This window comes from Heterodontus francisci, chromosome 48, assembly GCF_036365525.1.
Source record: "Heterodontus francisci isolate sHetFra1 chromosome 48, sHetFra1.hap1, whole genome shotgun sequence".
Lineage (NCBI taxonomy): Eukaryota > Metazoa > Chordata > Chondrichthyes > Heterodontiformes > Heterodontidae > Heterodontus > Heterodontus francisci.
In genome coordinates, this window is record NC_090418.1 from 9755368 (window position 1) to 9783161 (window position 27794).

The 27794-nt window shown below is 44.6% G+C and overlaps 1 protein-coding gene across 2 annotated transcripts; it reads right to left on the reverse strand.

The window, feature by feature from the left end:
• Positions 1–211: 211 nt before the first annotated feature.
• Positions 212–27566, reverse strand: LOC137357366 (7SK snRNA methylphosphate capping enzyme-like). 2 transcript variants are annotated; one of them, XM_068023640.1, is made up of 4 exons: positions 24919–27566; positions 20046–20264; positions 18072–18198; positions 212–946 (listed from the first exon to the last, which is right to left on the reverse strand). In XM_068023640.1, exons 1-4 carry the CDS (start codon positions 26380–26382, stop codon positions 936–938), a joined length of 1821 nt encoding a protein of 606 aa, XP_067879741.1. In that variant the 5' UTR covers positions 26383–27566; the 3' UTR covers positions 212–935. The 2 variants fall into 2 exon arrangements, with proteins under 2 accessions (XP_067879741.1, XP_067879740.1); XM_068023639.1 differs by lacking the exon at positions 212–946 and adding an exon at positions 11297–15227 and having other exon boundaries at positions 24919–27564.
• Positions 27567–27794: the final 228 nt, after the last annotated feature.

Sequence of the window (27794 nt, forward strand, 5' to 3'; positions counted from 1 at the left end):
ATCTAACGGCATCTACCATTCGTTAGACTTGCCCATACCCGTTTAATCTTGGACATTATTACTTGCTGGAAGTTTGAGGTGAAAAACTCCAAGAGGGAAACCAGGCATCTGGGATCTGAGTGAACAGGGCAAGCAATTGTGTATCTCCTTTACCAATCAGATTGGAAAAGTTTGAAATAATCTACGCAAATACAAATTAGAATGCATGAATTTAATGTCAAATCAGGTACAGAAAGAAATAGAGGGAAAGGAAGATTGGATAGGGAGAGAGAGGAAAAAAACATGTATTTTTAAAATAGGCAACAGCAATTAAACCTGAACGTTTGAGATTCCAAACTTGTAAGAGTTAATTTTTGATGTCAGTTGTATGTTGGCAGTAATTAGCAATTAGCACATCATTAAAAGAATCTCTGTCTGCTAATCCAGGTTTAATATGTCCAGATTTTAAATGGCTCCTTGCGTCACTTCAAAGCAGCTCCAACTTTTTGTGGTGAGTTTAATTCATATCTACCGTGTGAATACAGCAACTTGGTGCTGCTGAATGCATTTCAATGGTGAGGCAGGCAGTGAGATGCCACTTTTGCAATGCTAATGGTAGAGGGGCACAACTTGGACAGCAAATTGTATTTCCGCATTTAAACGTGCGTCGGCCCTTGCTTGAAGTTGCTGTGGCATATACCCATAAATAAAGGCGAGTCCCAGTCGTATCCATTGTATACCAACTGGATGTTATTTGTTCAGCTGGTGGGTATTGCCTACACTCATATGCAGAAGCAGGCTGAAAGAGGCATTGGTTAGAGGTACAAGGTTTGTGATATCTCTGTAAACAAAAGCTTGCCAGTGAATAAAGACTTGGCTGCAGTTCAATCCTTCGCCATCCAGCTGTCTGAGGTTGGACGAATAGCCTCGCCATAATTTTGACAGCAACTTATGCTTTAAGCGAGGCCTGTGTTTAAAGGAAAAAAGTCTGCTTGACACATAACTTAAAACAGATGACATTAGTTGTAGATATTGGAGAGCTATTATAACAACATTAGGAACAAGAATAGGCCATACGGCCCTTCAAGCCTGCTCCACCATTCAATAAGATCATGGCCAAACTGCATCAGCCCCACCCACTTTCCCATCTTATCTCCATATCCTTTGGTTCCCAACAATCTATCCTTCTCAGTCTTGAATATACTCTATGACTAAGCAGCCACAGCCCTCTGGGGTAGAGAATTCTAAAGATTCCCAATCCTCTGGGTGAAGACATTTCTCCTCATCTCAGTTCGAAATGGCTGTCTTCCTATCCTGACCCCTAGTTCTAGACTGTCCAGCCAGGGGAACAGCCTATCAGCATTACGTTAAGGCACTGAATTGCTACCCTGTTTATCTGCTTATTTTCTTCTTACTTCAGCATGGTTATTACAACTAGGTATTAATCAGATTATTCCAATTAGGTTGGTAGTGGCCTATCTTGGAGTTTTTTGTATGCTGGATCATTTCCATGTATATCCAATTTGCTTTTCTCGTGCAGATTATTGAATTGGGTCCCTTGGCGATAGTTTCTGGAAAACAAAGCCATCATCTATGATATCCTAGGGCTGTTTGGCAGTCATGAGCAATAAACATTTGAATTCCTTTGCCCTTGGTTGAATGTCAAAGGAGTTAGAAGGTATATCTTGGACAAGGCCTGTCTCAGTTCAACAGTTCTTGTATCTCTGTAACCTCCTCCAGTCCTCCAACTCTCCTAGATATCTGCGCTCCTCCGATTCTGGTCTCTTACACATCCCTGATTTTCACTGCTCCACCATTGGCGGCCGTGCCTTCAGCTGCCTAGGCCCGAAGCTCTGGCATTCCCTCCCTAAGCCTGTCTGCCTCTCCTTGAAACCAATCTTTTTGACCCAGCTCGGGTCACCTGCCCTAATAGCTCCTTACGTTATCAAATTTTGTTTGGTAACACTCTTTGTAAAGGGCCTTGGGACATTTTACTACTTTAAAAGTGCGATATAAATGTAAGTTGTTAATCAGGATCAGCTTTCCGGCCATATTGGTGGGATAAGTAGGAAAACCTGACTGATGAGAGGAATCCAGATTCCACAGATACCCGGCCATCTACCTGTGCATTATTTCTTCAAAATGCAGAGCATTTAAAAGTAAAGCTATCTAAACCAATACATGATGGTTATGTAGTTCACAATATATTAGCACAATTTGATCCATACAACTAGAAATTCAACAATGCCTTCTTAATACACAATTTCACTTATTTGATCATCTCTTCTCTTCTCTTTGGGCCTCCTTATCTCGAGAGACAATGGATACGCGCCTGGAGGTGGTCAGTGGTTTGTGAAGCAGCGCCTGGAGTGGCTATAAAGGCCAATTCTGGAGTGACAGGCTCTTCCACAGGTGCTGCAGAGAAATTTGTTTGTTGGGGCTGTTGCACAGTTGGCTCTCCCCTTGCGCCTCTGTCTTTTTTCCTGCCAACTACTAAGTCTCTTCGACTCGCCACAATTTAGCCCTGTCTTTATGGCTGCCCGCCAGCTCTGGCGAATGCTGGCAACTGACTCCCACGACTTGTGATCAATGTCACACGATTTCATGTCGCGTTTGCAGACGTCTTTATAGCGGAGACATGGACGGCCGGTGGGTCTGATACCAGTGGCGAGCTCGCTGTACAATGTGTCTTTGGGGATCCTGCCATCTTCCATGCGGCTCACATGGCCAAGCCATCTCAAGCGCCGCTGACTCAGTAGTGTGTATAAGCTGGGGGTGTTGGCCGCTTCAAGGACTTCTGTGTTGGAGATATAGTCCTGCCACCTGATGCCAAGTATTCTCCGAAGGCAGCGAAGATGGAATGAATTGAGACGTCGCTCTTGGCTGGCATACGTTGTCCAGGCCTCGCTGCCGTAGAGCAAGGTACTGAGGACACAGGCCTGATACACTCGGACTTTTGTGTTCCGTGTCAGTGCGCCATTTTCCCACACTCTCTTGGCCAGTCTGGACATAGCAGTGGAAGCCTTACCCATGCGCTTGTTGATTTCTGCATCTAGAGACAGGTTACTGGTGATAGTTGAGCCTAGGTAGGTGAACTCTTGAACCACTTCCAGAGCGTGGTCGCCAATATTGATGGATGGAGCATTTCTGACATCCTGCCCCATGATGTTCGTTTTCTTGAGGCTGATGGTTAGGCCAAATTCATTGCAGGCAGACGCAAACCTGTCGATGAGACTCTGCAGGCATTCTTCAGTGTGAGATGTTAAAGCAGCATCGTCAGCAAAGAGGAGTTCTCTGATGAGGACTTTCCGTACTTTGGACTTCGCTCTTAGACGGGCAAGGTTGAACAACCTGCCCCCTGATCTTGTGTGGAGGAAAATTCCTTCTTCAGAGGATTTGAACGCATGTGAAAGCAGCAGGGAGAAGAAAATCCCAAAAAGTGTGGGTGCGAGAACACAGCCCTGTTTCACACCACTCAGGATAGGAAAGGGCTCTGATGAGGAGCCACCATGTTGAATTGTGCCTTTCACTTATTTGATCATATATATTGCAAATTACATGGTATACCATCTCTATTAGCAAACTGCACATCCTTTAATTTCCTGTCACTTATGAAAAACCCAACATCCAGCATGCACTTCTTGCCCATAGTTCAAAAAGGATAAGTTAGTCTCTCATGTGAACCCTGGTGTTTAATTAACAGCAATTGAGACTTTGTAGCCTTAAAGGGAGCAACAACTACACTTTCGATGTCAACTGTGGTTCAGTGTTAGCCCTTTTTTTTTTATTAGTTCATGGGATGTAGGCATTGCTGGCTATGCCAACATTTATTGTTTATCCCTAATTACCTCTGAACTGAGTGGCTTGCTAGGCTATTTCAGAGGGCAGTTAATGTCAACCACATTGCTGTGGGTCTGGAGTCACATGTAGGCCAGACCAGGTAAGGACTGCAGATTTCCATCCCTAAAGGACATCAGTGAACCAGATGGGTTTTTACAACAATCGACAGTGGTTTCATGGTCACCATTGGACTAGCTTTTTAATTCCAGATTTATTAGTTGAATTCAAATTTCACCATCTGCCATGGTGAGATTCGAACCCATGTCCCCAGAGCACTAGCCTGGGCCTCTGCATTGCTAGTCTTGCTTGAGTTCGAAGCCCCACTCCATAATTTAGGCTGACACACCCAGTGCCATACTGTGGGAGTGCTGCAGTGTCAGAGCTGCCATCTCCCAGATAAGACACAAAATTGAGGCCCTGTCTGCCCTCTTTGGTGGATAATAAAGATCTCATAATGCTGTTTGAAGAGCAGGGGAGCTGTCTTGCCAACACTTATCTGTCAACCAACACCACTACAACAGATTTATTATCTGGTTATTTATCTCATTGCCATTTGTAGGACCTAGTTGTGCATAAATTGGCTGCTGTATTTCTCTGCAAGTGACTATATATCGAAATTAGGGCTTCTTGAGGACACAAAAGGTGATATATAAATACAAGTTCTTTCTTACATGGTCCAATGTTCCTGCCCTTACAGAACAGCTACGGCTCAAATAAAACCCTTGCGCGTATCATGTTTCACCTATCGCACTGGTATGTTTGCAAATTTATTGCTATAGTTGCATTAATCAGGAGTGAAAAAGTCTGTCTGATATTCAAAAACAATGAATCCAACGTAAACAGTGGATAAAATGTACCAATGAGAGACGGGGAAACTAATCAGATCCCTCCAAATACTTTTTGGAAAGTACTTTTGCCTACCAGCTTGGGTTTCACCACTAATCTGCGGCCTTGCTAAGTCTTGTAACAGAATGAAAGACAAAAAAAAAAATGCACACAACTTACTAAGCTATCTCACAAACCGACTCAAAAGCAACAGTTCCAGTCAGAAGCTGACTGATGAGCGAAAGGGTAGGAGTTAAACAGGGGCTTCCCAGAGCCATCACTGTTGAACCGGTGAGCAAGCCTCAACAAGATGGCAAATAACAGCTCCTGACTCGCATCTGTGCCTACGCCTCCCAGATTTTTAAAACAGAAACCCTGCCCACTCATAGAAGATGTCAGATTTGCTGCATGTAAGCCACATCCACTACTGATTATAAATTTTTTAAAAATCGGCACATATTTTTAGGAGCAGTAAGAATGAACTCAATTTTTTCTCAGGTAGATGAAAAAACATTAACTCTAGTCCAGTCATTGGTTATTTAGTTAATAAATGTGTTATAAATGAAACTTTGCACTTTGGCATCATTTAGTTTTTTAAGAAAGAAATTTGCATTTAAAGAATATTTTAAAGTGCTTTACAGACAATGAAGTACCTTTGAAGTGTAGCCACTGTTGTAATTCAGGAAACACGGCAGCCAAATTGTGCACAGCAAGCTCCCACAAACAGCAATGTGATAATGACCAGATAATCTGTTTTTGTGATGCTGATTGAGTAATAAATATTGGCCTGTAGAGCAGAGATAACTCCCCTGGTCTTCTGTGAAGTAGTTGAATGGAATCCTTTACGTCCACATGAGGGGGCAGAAGGGGCCTTGGTTTAAAATCTCACCTAAAAGACGCCACACTGCAGTGCAGCACTCCCTCAGCATTATACTGACATTCCAAAGGCTTAGCTTTTTTTATATATATATTTCTTGGGAGAAAAATTAACAAGCAAAAAATATTGAAATTCTGTTATTTTGAATTTGGAGATTGGTTATGAATTACATTGAATCTATTTATCCAGAAGTTTTACTAACAAAACTACTGTTAAGGCATACAGTAGTGGAGTAGTTATGTTACTGGACTAGTAACCTAGAGGTCTTGACTAATGATTCAGAGACACAAGTTCAAGTGCCAATGTGGCACCTGGAGAATTTAACTTCATTAAATAAAAAAATCTGGAATAAAAAGCTGGTATCAGTAATGGTGACCATGATTGTCCTAAAAACTCATCCTGTCCACTAATTCTCTTTAAGGAAGGAAATCTGCCCTACCTGGTCTGGTGACTCGGGATCCACAGCAATGTGGTTGGTTCTTAACTGCTCTATAATGGCTCAGCAAGCCACCCAGTTGTAACAAACCACGACCAAGTATATTAAGGATAAAACCAGATGAACCACCCAGCATTGATCTAGGTACCGGACTGAAACACACCCAGGCCTTTAAACCCTGCCAAGTCCTCCTCATTCATATCTGGGGACTTCTGCCGGAATTGTAAAAGCTCTTCCACAGACTAGTCAAGCAACAGCCTGACATAGTCTTTCTCACTGAATAATACCTTTCAGCTGAAGTCCTGGACTCCTCCATCACTATCCCTGGGTATTTCCTGTCCCACTGACAGGATACACACACCAAAGATTGTGGCACAGTGGTATACAGTTGGGAGTGGCCTGGGAGTCCTGAACATTCACTCCAGATCCCATGAGGTCTCATGGCATCAGTTCAAACATGGGCAAGGAAACCTCCTGCTATTACCACCTACCACCCTTCCTCAGCCTCCTTCATGGTGAACACCACTGAAAGAAGCACTGAACACAATAAAGGCACAGAATGTGCTCAGAGGGAGAGATTTCAATGCCCATCAAGAGTGACTCAGTAGCACCACTGTTGGTTCATCCTGAAGGACACAGCTGTCAGACTGGGCCTACAGCAGGCGGTGGCAACATAAGGGAAAAACCTCTGCACCAATCTACCTATAGCAGACACATCTGTCCATGACAGTATTGGTAAGAGTGACCATTGCACAGTCCTTGTGGAGATGAAGTCCTGTCATCACACCGAGGACATTCTTCATCGTGTTGTGTGGCATCACCATAGTAAATGGGATAGATTCAGAACAGATTTAGTAGTTCAATACTGGACATCCATGAGGCACTATGGGCCATCAGCAGCAGAATTATATTCCAGCACAGTCTGTAACCTCATGGCCTGGCATATTCCTCAGTCTACCATTACCATCAAGCCAGGTGACCAACCCTGATTCACTGAGGAGTGTAGGAGAGCATGCCAGTTGCAGCACCAGGCGTACCTGTAAATAAGGTGCCAACCTGGTGAAGCTAAAATACAAGACTACATGCATGCTAAACAGTGGAAGCAGCATGCCATAAACAAGAGCTAAACAATCCCACAAGCAACAGATCAGATCAAAGCTCTCCAATCCTGCCACATCCAATTATGAATGGTTGTGGACAATTAAAGAAGAAAAGGAGGCTCCATGAACTTCCCCAACCTCAATGATGGTGGAGCCCAGCACCTGAGTGCAAAAGACAAAGCTGAAGCGTTTGCAATCACCTTCAGCCAGAAGTGCTGAGTAGATGATCTATCAGCCTCCTCTTGAGGTCCCCAGCATCACAGAAGCCAGTTTTCAGCCAATTCCATTCACTTTTCGTGACATCAAGAAATGGCGAAGTTCATGGGTTACAATGGATTGCAATGCCTTTGCACCCCCAAAACATTCTCATCTGTAGTGCTGAAACTTGTGCTCCAGAACCAGCACGCTAGTCAAGATGTTCCAGTGCAGCTACAACACTGGCATCTATCCAACAATGTGGAAAATTGTCCAGGTATGTCCTGTCCACAAAAAGTAGGACAAATCCAATCCAGTCAATTACCTCCCAATCAGTCTCCTCTCAATCATTAGCAAAGTAATGGAAGGTGTCGTTGGCAGTGCTAACAAGCGGCACTTATTCAGCAATAACCAGCTCACCGATGCTCAGTTTGAGTTCCACCAGGACCACTCGGCTTCAGATCTCAATCCAAATGTGGACAGAAGAGCTGAATTCCAGAGGGGAGATAAGAGTGACTGTCCTTGACATCAAGGCAGCATTTGATCAAGTGTGGCATCAAGGAGCCCTAGTAAAATTGAAGTCAATGGGAATCGGGGGAAAAAGCTCCTCTGGTTAGAGTCATGCTTAGCACAAAGGAAGATTGTTGGAGGCCAATCAGCTCAACCTCAGAACATCATTCCAGGAGTTCCTCAGAGCATTTTCCAAATTCCAGCCATCTTCAGCTGCTTCATCAATGACCTTCCCTCCATCATAAGGTCATGAGTGGGGATGTTCGTGATGATTCAGTGTTCAGTTCCATTCGTAACTCTTCCAATAATGAAGTATACCATGCCTGCATGCAGCAAGACCTGAATAACTTTCAGGTTTGGGCTGATAAGTGGTAAATAACAATCACAACACACAAGTGCCAGGCAGTGACCATCGCCAACAAGAGTAAGTCTAACCACCTCCCCTTGACATTCAATGGCATTATCATCATCGAATATCCAACCATCAACATTTTGGAGATGATCATTGACCAGAAACTTCTGGACCAGCCATATAAATACTGTGGCTACAAGAAGTCAGAGGCTGGCTATTCTGTGGTGAGTAACTCATCTGATTTCCCAAAGCCTTTCCACCATCTACAAGGCGCAAGCCAGGAGTATGATGGAATATGCTCCACTTGCCTGGATGAGTGTAGCTCCAACAACACTCAAGCTCAGCACCATCAAGCAGCCATGTGTTTGCCTTAGCATCCCATCTACCATCTTGAATACTCACTCCCTTCACCACTAACACACCATGCCTACAGTGTGTACAATCTACAAGATGAACTGCAGCAACTTGCCAAGGCCTCTTTAACAGCACCCCCCCAAACACACAAGCTCTACCACCTAGAGGGACAAGGGCAACAGGTGCGTGGAAACACCACCACCTCCAATTCACACACTCTCCTGACTTAGATATGTGTCGCCATTCCTTCATCACCAGGTCAAAATCGTGGAACTCATTTCTGAACAGACTCCAGAGGTTCAAGAAGGTGGCTCACCACCACCTTCTCAAGGGCAAATAGGGATGGCAATAAATGCTAGCCTTGCTACCAACACCCACATCCCATGATTGAATAAAAAAGACATTTAATAATGGAAATGGACAAATTAGTCCATGTATAGAAACCAGTGCATTTCAAATCAAGACTGCAATAATTATACTCAAAAAAGTGCACACAAGATAAACCAACTGCTGGAAATCTGAAACAAGAATCATAGAATGGTTACAGCACAGAAGGAAGCCATTTGGCCCATCAAGTCTATGCCAGCTCTCTCCAAGAGCAATTCAGCTAGTTCCACTCCCTCTGCCTTTTCCCTGAAGCCCTGCAATTTTTTTCTCTTCAGATAATTATCTAATAATCTTTTCTAAGCCACGATTGAATCTGCCTCCACCACATTCTCAGGCAGTGCATAACCATTCTATACGTAAAAAGGCTTTTCGTCATGTCACCTTCGGTTCTTTTGCCATTCACTTAACTCAGCGTCCTCTGGTTTTCAATCCTTCTGAACAGTTTCTCGCTCTCTACTCTGTCCAGACCCTGTCATGATTTTGAACACCTCTCAACCTTTCTCAACTTCTCCAATCTGTTCTCGTAGCTGAAGTCCCTCATCTCTGGAAGCATTTTTATAAAGCCTTTCTGCAACCTCTAATGTCTTAACATCCTTCCTAAGGTGCCCAGAATTGGACATCACACTCCATTTGAGGCTGAACCAGGTGTTTTATAAAGGTTCATCATAATCTCCTTGCTTTTTGTACTCTGCGTCTACTCAATCATAAGGTCAGAAGTGGGATTGTTCACTGATGATTGCACAATATTCAGCACCATTCGCGACTCCTCAGACACTGAAGCAGTCTGTGTAAAAATGCAGCAAGACCTGGACAACATCCAGGCTTGGGCTGATAAGTGGCAAGTAACATTCGCACCACACAAGTGCCAGGCAATGACCATCTCCAACAAGAGAGAATCTAACCATCTCCCCATGATATTCAATGGCATTACGATCGCTGAATCCCCCACTATCAACAACCTGTGGGTTACCATTGACCAGAAACTGGTGTAGCCATATAAATAGTGTGGCTACAACAACAGGTCAGAACCTCACCTCCAGACTTCCCAAAGTCTGTCCACCATCTACAAGGCACAAGTCAGAAGTGTGATGGAATACTCTCCACTTGCCTGGACGTGTGCAGCTCCAATACTCAAGAAGCTCAACACCATCCAGGACAAAGTAGCCCACTTGATTGGCACCCCATCCACAAACATTCACTCCCGCCACCACCGATGCACTGCAGCAACAGACCAAGGCTCTTTACACAGCACCTTCCAAACCATGACCTCTATCACCTAGAAGGACAAGGGCGGCAGACGCATGGGAACACCACCATCTGCAAGTTCCCCTCCAAGCCACATACCATCCTGACTTGGAACGACATCGCCGTTCCTTCATTGCCGCTGGGTCAAAATCGTGGAACTCCCTTCCTAACAGCACTGTGGGCGTATCTACCCCACATGGACTAAGTGGCTCAAGGTAGCAGCTCACCATCACCTTCTCAAGTGCAATTAGGGATGAGCAATAAATGCTGGCCTAGCCAGCGATGCCCAGAAAAAAATCCCATGAACGAATAAAAAAAAAAGCAAAAAAGAAAATGCATTGCAGATTAGTTAGTATCTGAATATTTTTAGTTTATACTAGAGACTGTAGAACATTAACCAAAACTTTCTCCTGAACAATGCAATTGTATTGCACATTGTGAAATAAAGTCTAGGGTTATATTCCCTGGAATTTAGAAGTTTAAGGTGATTTGATCAAATTGAAGACATTAAGGAGAACAGTTAGATAGAAAGTATTTCCGCTGTTTAGGGATTCTAGGACAAGGAGGCGTAATCTAAAAAAATAGAGCCAAACCTTTCAGAAGTGAAATTAGGAAACACTTCTACACACAAAGGGTGGTAGAAGTTTGGAATGCTCTTCCACAAACAGCAATTAATAGTTGTAGATTTAACAACTGATCTGAAATTGATAAGATTTTTGTTTTCCAAAGATATTAAGGGGCAAAGAATATGCAGTTCGGGTTGCAGATAAGCCATGATCTCATTGAATGGCAGAAGAGGCTCGAGGGGCTAAATGGCCTCCTCCTGTTCCTAGTAAGTGCGTGCAAGATAACCCAATTGTTGGAAACCTGAAAGAATGTTAAAAGCACCGAAAATGCAGTGCAGGCCAGTCGGTACACGAGCTATTTTGGGTTCTGCCAAAGAAGCACGCAGGAAATTCATCAACTTTTCCCCTCTTAAAAGTCTAACATCCATTCCCTTCTGGCCCAGTTGCTAATTATAGTGCACATCGTGAAAGTCAAAGGTCGACTGTGTAGCTAAATGCACCGTAGAGCCTAGAAAGGCCCCGCGTTTGATCCTGAGTTCAAGGGAGTGGGAAAGTAGAGAAAATTATAGTACATGAATGAACCAAGAGTAATTTTGAAAATAAAGTCAGATAGGAGCCAGTTTAACACTTTGTATTCCTTTATTGTAATGACACTTGATGTATGTTTGACATTGGATTTTTGCAGCATTTTCTTTTTTTTTACAAAAATTCACAAATGACAATTTTTTTTTCCTGAAACTTTATCAAAGACAACATTTTATTTACTTTTTTCTTAAAAATCTAGAATCTCAAGTTTATTTGCACTTAACCATCCCCTGTAATGCAGACATGTACATACAGTTAACCACCCCACCCTCCCCTCCCTGTTTGGAAGCTGCAGTGAACCAGTTGTCAAAGATACAGTTTATCATACTGAAGAAACAATTTCCTGTACGGAGCTGGTAAATCGCTGGAAAAAGCACCTCTTTTACAAGCCATGGCTTAATTTTTAAAAATAATTGAAAGACCAGTGCAACTACCGACGGACTCAGTCTGCAATTAATTTACCGCAACGAAGCTGTTGCTGTGGCCCAGGTCTTAAGGCAGCCACAGCTTCTCTACAGGAGCACCATCCATTGTCTTTGTTCGTGGACCAGCGTTTTGTTAAACCTTTGAGGGATATTGAAAAGGGCACAGAGAACAGAGTGGGTGGCAGGGGACAGAAAAAGAATGATTACTGTAGCTGGCTCTAAATGAGACACCCAGCAGAGTGATAAAGTCTCTGTACTGGAAATTTTAAATGAATGCTGTAAAAATGAAGAGGTTGAAAGTTGATCACAAGTAGTTTAGAATCATCAAGGGCCACAGAATTAATGTAATTGGACATATTCTTGAAGATGGAGGTTCTCTGCTGCCAGGCTATGCTTCTACAGGGCAGTAATCATCTGTTCAGTGCATGACAAAAGGGATTCAGGCTATTTCTTCACCCAAAAAGGCAACAGCATCAACGTGCATGTAAACCTTCCTCCCTTTCAAAATTAAATGAAGCAGGATCCTTAAACTCCATGCACATGAAACCCAGATTGAGAAAGGACACCTTCAGCTACCTGGGAAGACTGTGCACTAAAATTCCTAACACGAAATTCAGTGAACAAGTTCAAAGGATTAGAAATGTTGTAGACAGATTTAGAAGTGGCAGCCCCGTGAAGCAGAGGTGAATGTTTGGGGAAACTGCAACAGGGCAATTCTGATCTAGACAAAAATCATTAAGTGCCTTACGATATATAAAAAGAACAAAAATGGTACACAAAATCGTAACATCAGGAAGGGATAAAAAAAAAATGTCCCCCATTCACCAGGAAACAAAATCCATCATCCCAGGTTTCCTGGATATCCACACCAGCCAATAATGATTGATAAACTGCACCAAGAGCTCCAGATCAGAACCAAATCACCTCTAGATCTGTCCCTGTGTCCCTTGAATTTTAATGCTGATCCTCCAAGCCAGATAGGCTATGGTGCCTCCTCCCTCAAATATAAATCGGTTACCAAGCAGGTGGTTTCTTTATCGGAGCACCCGAAACCTACCGAGGGTCCCAGTGAGGATCAGAGGGACTTTTTTTTTTATTATGTAAAACATATTCAGCTCTGGCCCAAGGCTTGAACTGGTCTACCAATGAAAAAAAGAAAATCACATTTCCTTATACAGCACAATGGTTAACTCTCCTTAGATCCTGGGGTCTGCATGGACCCAAAACACTGGTAAGGCCATGAGCTTTTTCCACCCCCTTAACTTTTAATAATTTGCCTCCCACCAGCAGAATAAAAAATAACTCATTTTAACACACAATGCAAACAAGCATTTGGATCTACCCCAACCGCCCCCCTCCCCCCTCCAATAACCAGCACACAGGTCTTTTGAACAGGAACATAGGAGGATTAAGATGAGAGCAGGGTTAAGATGAGAGCAGTCAGGATGCTATTATGCTGAAACAAAGCATCGAATGGCCCGTGGAAGTCAGGAAACCTCTGACTTTAAAAAGAAAAGTACAACATTTCCATACTGTACTGCAGAGATATTTACAGTGCATAGCAACGGGTTACTGCATGCATCCAACACTACCACTCATCAGTCTAGCTCATTGGTCCAGATGAGGGGGAAGTGTTAACATGCACCTTCTTCTGTATCTTTACAGATTAACGTTGGTTTACAAAAAGTGGGGTGAAGGGGAGTTTAAGTCTCTCCTAGGTACATACACACGCCCACGAGGCCTTGTTCATTTCTAAGCAGCTGGATTTCCAGAAATTAGTTTTATAAAATAGAACTTAAAAACAGGTGCAGTGACCCCAGCTTTACTGCAACTAGTATTATTTAAGAAGTTCAGTTTAAAATGTGTTAATTTCAGAAATGTTTTGCTTGTATAGAAATCCCATCATTACACTCAACTCTTCTCCACACACACACACACACACACACACACACACACAGGCAAGAGTCTCAACTTCAGGGGTTTTATTTATTTACTTAAAAAGTCATGAGTCCTATCAAAGACAATCACCCCCCCCTCCATTATCTGTTACAGGATCAGACCAACCACAGCCCGAAAGCTGACAGGCAAAGATTTGAGTGCTTGTTTGGGAGAGGGAGGAGAGAAGAAAAGTCATATTAAAAAGATTCCGATGGGTTCTGGGGACTTGGCAATTACAATCAGGGAAAAATACAAACTATAGCCTGCTCAAGTACACAGCAGTAACAGTTATGCATTTAAAAGCAAGTCCTGACTACCCCATCTCAGTGTTCAGACCTCTGAACCCCACTCCAATACTTGTTGCTATTGCACATGCTGCCTGTTTTAAAGAAACAGCCATGTCATATTAATGCATGTACAGGAGTTCAATATTTTAACTCAGATGCGTTGGGAGGGAGGGGGGGCGGGGAACAAGGTGGTGGTTGGGGTGGGAGCTCCAAGAACAAACGATGTATTTATTAAGGTTTGGGACTCCTCAGGAATAAAAAGACACGGGAAAATCTAATTACCTCCCTCCCCGCAAATGGGCGGCTTGCGAGCGAGAAACAAAGAATCGCGTCTGCCTGTGTTTTGGAGGGGGTGGAAGTAGACAGCAATCTTTCCTTTAGGAATCACATTACAAGTGGGAATTCCAGTACATTGGCCACAAATGTTATGATCCTAAGCCTGAAATATCCTGTAAATATCAATTTTACCCATGCGCTGCTCTGCCACTAGACCATGGAAATGGTCACAAAAACAGAACAAGGGTCTGCATGCAGCTCACCATAATCATAGTTTTAGTTGCATCTATTATGGCCAATTGGTTTCAGGAACTGGCTGACTGGCAAGACTTCTCTTTTGGTGAGAGGTGGCCGGCAAGGGGGGAGCAGGGTGCCGGGGGGTAAGAAAGAGAATGAATTGGCAAATTACCCTACAGACAAGTGGCTGACATGCTGAATAGCAGTGTCTCACATTAGAAGAAAACATTATACAAAAAGGTGTAGGTTATCTTGGTAGTTTCACCTAAGACATGTCTTTACATTTAAAATCAATATTCATCTCCCTGACAACTCACAACAGATGTATAGCCCACTCAAACAATGTGAGTTTGACAGAAAAAGGTTGGGGGGGGGAGAAAAAAAAAAAAGAGGACATGGTTTGCCAGGAGGAATATTGGCATACTGTAAATTCAAGAGAAATTATCCTTTCAAAAAGGTCACACCTCCCCTTCCCTGCCCAAGAGGTGCCTAAACCCAGCAAAATGCAGTCTTTCGTAACCTTAAAATGCTTTTCCTTTTTTTTTAAAAAAACATTCGTTGAGCCTTTTATACGAAGCAGATTGAAACAGCTTGTCAATTAAGAAAAAAAACAAAAAAGGCAGTGCTTGTGATGATAGACCACGTGTCCCCTGCAGGGTTTTCCATTGGCTTCAACAAGAGAGAGGAGATGGTCAGGAAAGAGCCATCGATGGATAAAAGGAACAGAAATAGCAGCCAGTAGCTGGCTTTGGAAGTCTTAGTTCGCACTAGATGGACGACTCTTGTGAAAGAGGTAAACCGGACGCTGGAACCCTGCAGAGAAGAAGAATCGGTATTGTTGGACATTGAAAAAAAAAAATGAACAGAATCTGAAATAGAAGAGATCAGCATCCATACAGGGAAGACACCCCGAATGTTAGACACAAACAGAAAATGCTGTAAAGACTCTGTGGACAGAAAAGAATTTCAGGTCAATGTCCTTTCATTAGAACTGGTAAAAGGTTAGAAATGTAATAGGTTTTGAGCAAGTGAAGGGGAGGGGGGAAAAAGGAAAGGTCTGTGATGGACACACCTTCACAGACCTCCCCTTTTGTTGTTCTTTCCCCAACCCCTCTTTTCACTTGCTCAAAATCTATTGCATTTCTAACCTTTTACCAGTTCTGATGAAAGGACATTGACCTGCAATGTTAACACACTGCTTTTCTGTCCACAGATGCTGCCTGACCTGCTGAGTCTTTACAGCATTTTCTGTTTTTGTTTCAGTGCTCCAGAACCTGCAGTATTTTGCTTTTGGATCAGTACCCCAAATGTTAGTATGTAGAGATACAGCACTGAAACAGGCCCTTCGGCCCACCGAGTCTGTGCCGACCATCAACCACCCATTTTTATACTAATCCCATATTCCCACCTGTCCCTATATATTTCCCTACCTATACTAGGGGCAATTTATAATGGCCAATTTACTTATCAACCTGCAAGTCTTTGGCATGTGGGAGGAAACCGGAGCACCCGGAGGAAACCTACGCAGACACAGGGAGACAGCTTCTGTCCAGTGACCCCGGTTCGATTCTGGGTACTGCCTGTGTGGAGTTTGCAAGTTCTCCCTGTGACCGCGTGGGTTTCCGCCGGGTGCTCCCGTTTCCTCCCACAGCCAAAGACTTGCAGGTCGATAGGTAAATTGGCCATTGTAAATTGCCCCTAGTGTAGGTAGGTGGTAGGAGAATGGTGGGGACGTGGTAGGGAATATGGGATTAATGTAGGATTATAAAATGGGTGGTTGTTGGTCAGCACAGAGTCGGTGGGCCGAAGGGCCTGTTTCAGTGTTGTATCTCTATGACTATTTTAAACCAACAGAATTGATCGCCGTTGATTCTTCAATATTTGGAACTGCACAGCAAGCATGCCAATAAATAGCAGAAATACAGCCAACAGGAAAATGCTGGTCCTTTTGATTGAGCTCTCCAACCCTCATCTCTGCAGAAATGTATCTAGTTATCTAATTAATTGGTTTTTTTAAAATCAGCAGCCTTCGCTGATCACTTCCCACATTCCATTTCCTACCTTACAACAGTGACTACGCTTCAGAAAGTACTTACTTAGCTGTAAAGCACATTGGGACATTGTGATGAAAAGGCACTGTCCAATTGTAAATCTTTCCTTATACCTCTAATACCCTAGCCACCCCCTCCCCCCAATTCAACTAACCTCCCTTCTTACTCCCCATTTCCAAATTTTAAAAAGTTTAATCTCTATTTAAATCTTTGAAGAGTTTGTTTGGATTACTGGTAATAAGGGGATGGTGTGTAGTGGTTATGGTACTAGACCAGCAATCCTGAGATCATAGTTCAAACAACATCCTGGCAATCTGTGAGGTTAAATTCATTAATCTGAATTTGTAAAACCTATCGTTGTAAAAATGCAACAGGTTCACTAATGTCCTTCAGGTAAAGCAACCTGCCATTCCTACACATTATGTAATGCCCTCGAGGTGGCAAAGCAAACACCCACTTTTGCACACTGAACTGTGTCTGCCATGAACTGGCCCAATCACCTAAATGCTTCTAAAATTTGGTTACATCGCTAATTTATTTTGGTATCTGCATACTTGATGACAAGGTACTGTTTGGGACACGAACAAAAACTGGCCAAAGCACACTTAATCGAGGGATTCAAACAAAAAGAGTGTCAACACAAAAGGCAAATACTGCAGATGCTGGAAATCTGAAATAAGAGAGAATGCTGGAAATACTCATCAGGTCAGGCAGCATCAGCAAAGAGAGTAATAGCGTTAACGTTTCAGGTCCAACACCTTTCATCAGAACTTATTTCAGGTGATCGACCAGAAACGTTTAACTCTGTTCCTCTCCCTACAGATGCTGTCTGACCTGCTGCACATTTCCAGAATTTTCTGGTTTTTATTAAAGTAACATATTATATTCAGCTCTCCCTTTATCTAAAACTCCCAATAATTTGCAATGTGGCTTCTAGTTTCCAACTGGCAGAGAAAATGCACATCGTTGCCAAGAACAGACCAAAATCCATATACTATTAATGCGTACCTTCATTAGGCCTTGCACAGCCACACCAAACCCTAGTAGGGAAAATCACGAATTCAGATGAAAATGGTCCTTCAACCCATTTGATTTCATCCTTGCAGGATACCAACTTTGCCACCTTCCTATTACAGCATCTTTTCCTTAAACAGAACCACTAACCACCCTCTTCTGTAGTAAATGCTTCTTGCCATCAATCCTAAGATTCGCTTTCATAATTTCAAACCTACGTCTTGTTGTCCTGGCTCATCTGAAAATACCACCCTGGCTTATGTTTTCTATTGTACCAAGCATCTCGCGCTTCTGTGTGGATTCAAAACAGCCGAGGATAAAGATTTGTCATTTCTGCAAGAACGGATAGGAATCGTTCAACTTTATTTCAACAGCGAGGTTTTCCCTCTACTGGTGTTCAACCTTTTATTTCATACAATCAGAATTTTGCAGCATGGATGGAGGCCAGTCAGCCCTTTGTGCCCATGCTGGCTCTCTGAAAGACCATTCTACAGCATGCCCACATCCCTCTCCCCCAAAAGCCCCTTCAGCTGAGCAGAAAGGGTGTAACTAATAGGATTGAAGCTGCTTCCCGCTTAAAACCATCCTTTACCTTTAGATGTGCTCAGAGGTGTTCCCACCAGCTCATAACTGGAAAATCCAACTTCCGGGGACAACAGATAAGACGTAAACTGATCCGGTTTAAAGATGATCTTATAGTAATTCTTGTAGATTGTCTCCTAAAGAAAACCAAAAAGATGTTTTAGAAGAGTATCAAGCATCGACCGCGAGTGGCTGGAATTGGAAGATTTGGTTACTCTTCGTCAACTTTAACACTCGAGACCAGAGCGGACCAAGAAATACAGCATCTTTGAGACTGGAACCAGGGTTCATCTTCAGTCTAGAAGACCGATCAGTTTTTACTTGGTGCGGAATGAGACTAATTAAAAGTACAAATTTGGAATAGTCTCTATCAAGGTTTCAACGGGCATGAACTCAACACAAAACTGTCCCTAATGTAGCAGACTCTCAGGCTACAGATAAACCAGTAGGGGGTACCCAAGATTTGGGACTGAGATAGATTAGAGGTAACTTGACTTTGCATCTTGATCAAGAAGTACTTCATGTTGATACCAGAAACAGAAAAATACCAGTCATTGCCAAGAAAACAAAATCAACTCAGGACTGCAGTATATTAGAGCTAAATCAAAATAAACCCTTGTGCAAAAAAGGTTTTATCTTAGTCAAAAATCGGCATCTTTCCTTCGCATATTATGCATTTTTAAATATCGCGAAAAGCTTTACCCAAATGTGAGGAATGCTAATAGGAGCCTTTACCAGATTTTAGTTTGAACACACAAACCTCCCTGACCAGCACCACCACCGCTTTGAACTGGAGTGCTGCATTTACAATAAGAATTCAAATTATCTCAACTACAAAGATTATTTATTCCAGCATGGGAAAATTGAACTGATCTGGTTATGCACATGTGAGACGTTAGTGCCCATCATGGAAAGATTCAGGTAACCAGGCAAAAAGGCGAGTTCCATCTGCCTCAATGAAAAAGGAAACGGCTATTCGGAGACGATGGAATCACCCACACTAAAAATCCATCAAGAATTAGTTAAATTCAAGCCTTTAACATATGAAGCATTCAGCAAAGATTTAATGGCCATAACCCTCTTATTTACTACAACATTTAATATTTTGTTTGCTGCTTTGGAATTCAAATACTTGCAACTTAAAACACAAGAGGCATCTTGCTCAAGTTGTACAGAGCTCTGTGAACATACTTAGAAGGGATATGGAAAGTGGGGTTGTGGCAAAAGATCAGCTACGATCGTATTGGATGGCAGAACAGGTTCAAGAGGCCGTATGGTCAACTCCTGCTCCGGTTTCTTAGGTTATGCTCTTATGAGTCTCCGACCACTTGTACTTTAACTTGCAGTAGCAGCATTAAACCTACTCATCAACATCCCAGGGGTTACTTACCACTGACCAGAAACTTAACTGGACCAGCCATATAAATAGTGAGTAGCTCACTGATTTCCCAAAGCCTTTCCACCATCTACAAGGCAAAAGTCAGGAGCATGATGGGATATTCTCCACTTGCCTGGATCAGTGCAGCTCAACACCATCAGGACAAAGCAGCCCACTTGGATGGGACCCCATGTACCATCTTAAACATGCACTCCCTTCACGACCGGTGCACAGTGGCAGCAGTATGTACCATCTACAAGATGCACTTCAGCAACTCGCCAAGCCTCCTTCGACAGCACCTTCCAAACCTACAAACTCTACCACCTAGAAGGAAAAGGGCAGCAGATGCATGGGAACACCACCAACTGCAAGTTCCCCTCAAAGTCATACAGCATCCTGACTTGGAACTATATCACTGTTCCTTCACTATCACTGGGTCAAAATCCTTGGATTCCCTCCCTAATAGGACTGAGTGTACCTACACAGACTGCAGCAGTTCAAGGCGGTGCCTCACCACCACCTTCTCAAGGACAATTAGGGATGGGCGATAAATGCTGGCTTTGCGAGTTATGCCACATCCTATGAACGAATATAAAACTCATTTACCGTAAGTTTCCGTCGTTTCCCATAAGACGTCCAAGGCTGCGGCTCAAGAATGAAAATCCCACCGGGCCGCAGATGCCGGTAGATGCGTTTGAACATTCGTTTTAGTCCCTCATCGCCCCAGTTGAGATGAATCCATTTAGTCAGGCTCAGGCACAGAATTACATCGTACTCTGGCCTCTGCGTGTCCAGCAACTCATCCTTCTCGAGCACATAGTTTCCCTGTCAAGAGAGGAGACTTGAATACATGAGACACAATGCAGCTAGAATCAGCAGCCAATATTACATAGAATTTACAGCACAGAAACAGGCCACGCGATCCAATTAGTCTGTGCTCCAGTCCACGATTGATCTACAGTTAGAAGTTGCCAGTGGCTGAATGCATCATGGGATCCTTCCTTGTAGCAAAAGCCTTAGTACAGCTACAGAAGCACGTGAACATTCCCAGCAGGACCAAAGACTCAAGGATTCCTGATGCTTCAGTGGCTGAATGCACTGTCAGCTAGATAAGGTGGTTAGGAAGGTATATGGGACACTTACATTCTATGCCTCAGCTAATAAAGGCAAGAGCAGGGAGGTGTATAAAACACTAGTTAAGCCACAGCTGGAATACTGTGTACAATTCTGGTCACCACACTGTAAGAGAGGGTACAGAGGAGATTCACCAGGATGTTGCCTGGGCTGGAGCATTTCAGCTATGAAGAGAGAGAGACTGGATAGGCTAGGGTTGTCTTCCTTCGAGCAGAGAAAGCTGAGGGGGGACCTGATTGAGGTGTACAAAATTATGAGGGGCATAGATAGGAAGAAACTTTTTCTCTTAGTGGAGGGGCCAATAACCAGGGGGCACAGATTTAAGGTAAGGGGCAAGAGGTTTAGAGGGGATTAGAGGAAAAATGTTTCCACCCAAAGGGTGGTTGGAATCTGGAATAGAGGCCTGCTACCCAACCCGAACCAGACGAGACCTGATGACGTGTCGGGCTGGGCCGGACACACATGGTAAGTGCTCTGCTGCCAGGTATTGAAATTGTGTATAAAAAAACAAACTTACTAGAGCTGGGAGTCCGGGACGAAAAGGAGTCTGCGCAGTGAGCGAGTGACATCACCATGACATCATTGCGCATGCGCTCCAGCTTCATGGAGATTCAGAGTGCAAAGGTAAGTAAAGGGACGGTCGGGTCGGGCCCGCGATGGTTCTGTCGGGTTCTTTTGTCCTGACCTGAGCAGGCCTCTAATCTGGAACACACTGCCTGAAGGGGTGGTAGAGGCAGGAACCCTCACAACATTGAAGTATTTAGATGAGCACTTGAAACGCCATAGCATACAAGGCTATGGGCCATGTGCTAGAAAATGGGATTAGAATAGATAGGTGCTTGATGGCCGGCATGGACGCGATGGGCCTGTGTCTGTGCTGTATAACTCCATGACTCTATGACAACTTAAGATAAAGTCAGATAGCATGCGGATGCTTCTCCAAAGAGAGATAAGACATGACTTTGTCAGCGTGGCCTAATTGTTACCATTGCCCAGAATTTAGAGGTTGTGGGTACAAGTCCCACTCCAGTACTTCAGTAGAAGAATGTAAACCCCTGGTCCCTTCTTATTCTGGTAGATATGAAAAGATCCTATGATACTATTTAAAAAGCAGAGTACCTCCTGCTGCTCTCGCCAACATTTTTCTCTTCAACCTACACAAATCGAACTCAGATTAACTGGTCACTCATTTCACTGCTGTTTCGGGGAAACCTCAGCTGCTGCATTTACCAACATGTGAAGATGGGTCTGGGACATTTGATACACAACAGAGAGACGCTATATAAATGTAACTGGAGATAGAAAATGCATTTCATTGGCAATTATTTATGCATTAAAACTCCAGCCTTATGAGACAGCAGACTGCAAAACAAAGCAAGCCAAGTTACCAAGTTAGAACAGATCCAGAATCCAGCATCAGGAAGAGTACAGAGCACAAGAGGAGTTTGGGAACAGGGGGAAAATACACTGACCTTCCAACAAAACAAAAACAGCAGCAGAAATTTTATTCTAAACTAGAGATGGCAGGAGGAAGCAGGAAAGGAATAGAACTTTTTCTGAAGTTACAAAGGACTTTACAAAATCCCACGAATCAGTATTGAGAACATACATTCCACTGAGATCTGAAGAAGCTGGTTCCACTTGCTAGTGATTTAGTAATGAACTAAGCTACACAAACATGCACACTTATCCAATAGGTGGTCCCAAGTTACAATCCTCAGTCTGCCGAAAATGGAGAACCATTGCAACTGGCCCTCTGACCACAGTGTTTCTGCATCTAATCAAGTGTGTCCAGGATCTCCAGCTGAAGGTGCCATATCCCCCTCTTCTGCTATCATTCCTTTTTCCACCCCCTCCCAACAGTAATGGGAAGTTGCTGAGGTACCAATACTTTGCATCCTCAATGCTAGTGGCAAGGAATCAACACATCCAGGAGAGAACGAGATTGATAAACAGCAAGTGCGCAGGCAGGTCTGAAGTTTATCTCAATGGTAGCTGGCGCACAGTCCTAAACTACATAGACAAGCTTCTCCGCCTCCCTCTTTCCCAACCTGCCCCCTCAAAGCCATTACTCCCAACACTTCTGTAAGCTGAGAAAGTGACAAGTCCTGGGAGATAGTAGCCGAACAGACACCTTTATAATAACAAACTGCCTGTTGTGCAGGTGTTTGGTCAAAAAGAATTAAAACTCATTTAAAATCAGCTCATCTGATCAAGCCAGTTCACGATATAAAAAGCAGGCTTCTCAGCCTAAGGTTCACCCTGGAACTCAACTCCTCCAGGCAGCCATTTGCAGAGCCTATCACCATTTCAAATGGCCGATGATTTTTAAAAAAATAATCAGGTTACAGTAAAGAGAACCATCTGGAAATGGCCATTAGGAAGGGGAATCATAAACAATGTTCACAGCAGAGATACGTACAGTGAAGAAAGAGGCTTGGCACTGAAACACATTTGCGGCTCCTCATCCTGACTCTGCAAAGATCAGTTAACTGGTCAAAGCTGCATACTGTTAAATGTGACAGCTCCACCTGGAACTTTCAATCCTAAAGCAACACACCAACCGAGTCTCAAACTACTGTAAAGTCACTTCATCCCTTTATGCATTCACCAGATGTGGACAGTGCTGGCAAGGCCAGCATTTATTGCCCATCCCCAATTGTCCTCAAGGTGGTGGTGGTGATGAGCTGACCTTGCTAGGCCATTTCAGAGAGCAGTTAAGACTCCATCACATTTCTGTGGGTCTGGTGTTACATAAAGGCCAGACTGGGTAAGGACAGCAGATTTCCTTCCCCAAAGGACATTAGTGAAACAGATGGGGTTTTATAACAATTGATGATTGTAATGATAACCATGATTACAGAGACTAGATTTTTATTCCAAGTTGTTTTTTTTTAAAAAAATTAATTTGAATTTAAATTCCCCAGCCACCGTGGTGGTATCTGAACTCATGCCTCTGGATCATTCGTCCAGTAACATAACCATTATACTACCGTAGCCCTGGGATGTAGCAGTACTTATTGCACAACGCAACAGAAATTAGAAATTCACAATTTAGAAGCTACTGGACATTACAAACACCGCAAAAAAAATGTTACTTTCACTGAAACTCAAGTTTTCAAACGAGGGTCTGTTGGGGTCACCTCTGACCAACTGCATCCAGGCATCCCAATTATACTGAAACTGCACTGAATTACCAATAATTTTGAGAGCAAGTGAGAACTTGGTGCCAAAACTGAAATTCCGGTCATTCAGATGAATTGAGCAGTGTGGGGTCCTAAATTTTCTGAGGCTCACTGCATCAACAAAAAGAGTCTTCTGCAATTTTAGCAGCGTCCCTTCAGAAGGTTAGGTCAATATTTGCAAGAGGTGCCAAAGGACAAGATTAAACCACTGAGATATGTTGGTCCTGTTATTTCTCGAGTTAACTTCACTCTCCCAAAGGGGTCACTTTGGAGGCTGGAAAGCTTTGTAATTCAACCCAAGAACTCAAAGATGGAGAAGCGACATTTAGCTTCTCATTACACTACATTGCAAAAAGGGCACCTCCTCGCCAGCCTGCAAACCAGTTTATTTATGCATAATGCTGAGCGACAGGATTTTCAGTGCAAGGAAACTTTCATGCAGAAGAACTTGACAGGAACAAACCACAGCCCCAAACTCAATGTTACACAGTAGGCAAGTGTCAAGTCTACAGTATTTCAAAAATCAGCACAGCTGAACAGCAAGTTGGGGACTATGAAGGTTTGATAGGTTAAAAGGGAGGGGGAAAAAAGTTAACGTTAAGTGGGCTTCTGAATTTTATTACCTGAAAACCTACAGAAACGACAGTGCTAGAAGCAGCAAGAAACTCAGCCGATTGCTCTGAAGCAGAGTACAGAGCACCATACTACACTAGAGCTTCTCCACAGCAAGGCAGATATGAAATTTTGGGGTCAAATAAACATTGGTTTGTTTTCCAGTGGCCACCAGGGAAGGTTACTGTCCCTGGATCTTACCTCTCAACAACCAAGAGGCATTTGGTTTGCCCATCCTATCCTGTGGATTAGTTTGTGGTTCAGGAACACATTTGCTACCAAGATTACACTGTGTCAAACTATTTTCCTTGGAGCTCATAGCTGTTTAAAATTGGCTAATGCTGATCTTGAAATTAGGGAATGACAAATTATTCACAGGTACTCTCCACCTTCCACCCAATATCAGCAGTTTCATTCAGCTGATCACTGATGTTTTCATCAGCTCAGCTCAATGCCGAATTGTTAATTTACCTGCTGGCAGCCTGGGTCAGCCCTTTCCCGTCCCAAAATAAAAAGCTCCCCCCACCCCCTCCAGCACCACCACCCACCTGGATGAACGTAACGTTATTGGGGAACTCGGGCACACAGCGATCCACCGCCACAGGCGGTGCGGCGATCGGACCCTTAAACTTGGTCAGCGACAGAGGGAAATGCCTCTTCACCCGCCCATCGCCCTGCGATGGCAGCATGTCCTGCGACAAGAAGTGGCGGATGTTCTGCCGAGCGGAGTGGACGAGACTACCGTCAATATCAACGCCCACAATACGCGAGGGCTTCAAGTCTTTGGCAATGCTGAGGGTCAGATGGCCGGAGTTGCAGCCCAGGTCCAGGATGTCCTTGCCCCGGAACCAGTCGGACTTGAAGATACCAAGCCGGGGGTCCTCACAGCGGCCTGGGTTGCGGTAGCCGTAGTACTTGCTGTAGTTGCCATACTGAAACCGCTTGTGTTTGGTCTGGAAGATGGGTTGAGCCTTGCCTTCCCGGTTCAGGCTGGAGTGGCGATGGTAGCTGTGCTGCTGGTGCTGGTGGTGATGGGACGCCTTCCCCTTAGTCTTCTCTGGCGTTGGCTTCTTGGCAGCTGTGCCTGGCAGCCTTGGTTCCTCTTCTGCGTTTGCGAGAGCCTTGCCAGTCTCCGATTTGCTGAAGGTTCTGCGACGCTTGCGATGCCTGGTCCCAGCCGAACCGTGCTCAGAGCCGCGGAGAACAGGGGACACAATCTCATCCCTACAGTTGATGACGGTATTGAGCTCATAGGGTTGGGGTCCCTCGAGCTCCAGGGGCACCTGGGTGGCGCCTGTTCCTGCTTTTGCTGCCGTTGGGTTCTGGCTACCACTGAAATCTTGGGCGGTGGGGTCAAGCGTAGCCACTTGGTTCTTCTGTGCCAATTCAGCACTGGTAGACTGGGGCAGCTGGCTGGGCGGGTGGTGGTAATGCCGGTGGCGTCTCTTGCGGCCCAGCTTGAGGGGAGAGGGCAGGACCTCAGAGTCATTATTGAGGTTGAGCGGGTCAGTGATGTCCTTGGGGATGAGGATCTCCACCGGGTCACGGTTCCTGCAGGGCAAAGGCGAGGACTTGGGGGTCTCGGCGTTGAGAGCCTTGTTGACATCCTCGTCCAGCAGGCTGTTGAGGTTCAGGGGGTCAAAGATGTTTCCACCCAGGAGGAAATTACTGGGCAGCACCGGGTCGCAGTCAGATTTAGCCCTGCGGCGGCACTTGAAGCCAGGGTGCTTGAAACCCACGTTCAGGCTGTTCCTCCTCTTGAAGGCTCTCTGCTGCTGCAGAGGCTGCAGACCATTCTTCGGCCGACTCAACTCCGCCACACTCTCGTCCTCGCCCAGCTCATCTTTGGCCCCGGGGGACAAGGCAACCTCTTCGCTGACAGGCGTCAGCGCCCTGCCCTGATGGTGCAGCCCCTCCACCGTCGCCCCAACAGCCGACAGGTACTCGGGCTTCAGGAGGGTGACCTCCCTGATGGACTCTTCCTTGACCGATGTCGCCATCAGCTTCTTCATCAGATGACATGGGTCAGCTCTCCGCCAAGAAGATCGCAAGCAGCCCAGCCACTTGTGCACAGAGCTCCCCGGGTACAGCTGTCCAACCTGCACCAATACTCCTGCTGCTGCAGCCCCCCTCCAATGCAGCAGCCCATGCACCAGACTTTGCCCCTTCTAACTGCAGCTGCCAACTTGCAATCAGTTCACCACGACGTTGCCGTTACGTCCACTAACGGAATCCCACGTCGCCCGTGGCGTCACTCCGTCTCATCAGCATAAATGAATAATTCATATTCAGGGACCTAGCGAACAATCAATTCACCGCCCCCCCCTTCTCCTCCTCCTCCTCCACGGGTTTTGTTTATCGAGTCTTTTTTTTTCCCTCCACTTGACAGTTTCTCCAGCAACGAGAGGAAAAAAACAAAATCCCAAAATGGCAACTTTAAAGGTTCAATTGTCAAGTTTGTGGAACTTAAGCGGTGCAGAAATAAATCCTGCAGCGACAGTCTCTGCTTATTGATTCAGAAGAAGTAACACAGTTGCTTTTTCCCCCCCCTTTTAAAAAAATTACTTTGGAAGCCTTTTTTTCCCCCCTTCCTCTTCCCTCAACCCGACCCTTTCACTACTAACGCGCACTCACTCTGTCTCCTCAAAGTGCGCTTGCGTCTCTTTTTATACCCCGCCGGGACCTCGTCTTCTCTGATTGACGTCCACCTCCACCAATCAGCGGCCGGGCAGCTTAGGCGAGTGTTCCAGATGGCGCGTCGCCTCCCGCCTCCAGCCAATCATCGTCGAGGTGATGGGCGGGCTTCCTCCATCAAAGGAGGGGGGGGTTGGGGGCGGGGAGAAGATAGGCGTCTCGACAGAAAATATTTTTTTATTTACTTCTGCGGTTTTGTTTTTTAATTACAAATTCATCAGGAGAATTCTTTTTTCCTGGACGGGCGCAGGAAGGATCCAACGGTTAGCGGGCACCCATCCAAAAAAAAAATGTTGCGCCGTTTTCAATCTCCGCGTTTCAATCAGGCACCAGCCGCGGCCGCCTATCTCCTTCCACGCGACGAAAACAAACCGACTTAAACTCGGAACCCGGCGATAAAACTTGGCGTTTCCTTCACGGAATGAGCTTCCCGCGCCCGCTGGGTGCGACTGACATTTCGCAGGCGATTTGAATTTTTAAAAAAAATCCTGTCCCGTTGACTTTCATTTCTGTTGATTTGCGCCAATTGAACTTCCGGTGGGAGCCCACGTGAACGCCGTAGGCGGGCGCGGTGCCTGACGGGAGTTGTAGTTCTTTCCCACCCTCCCCCCTTCCAGGAAGGAGCTGCTGTAACAGCACTTAAACTTTCACAATGACACCTGCATTGCTCTCTCCCCTCTCCCCTCCACCAGCTTCTACTCCAAAATCTGGGCATTCTCTTCCAATCCCT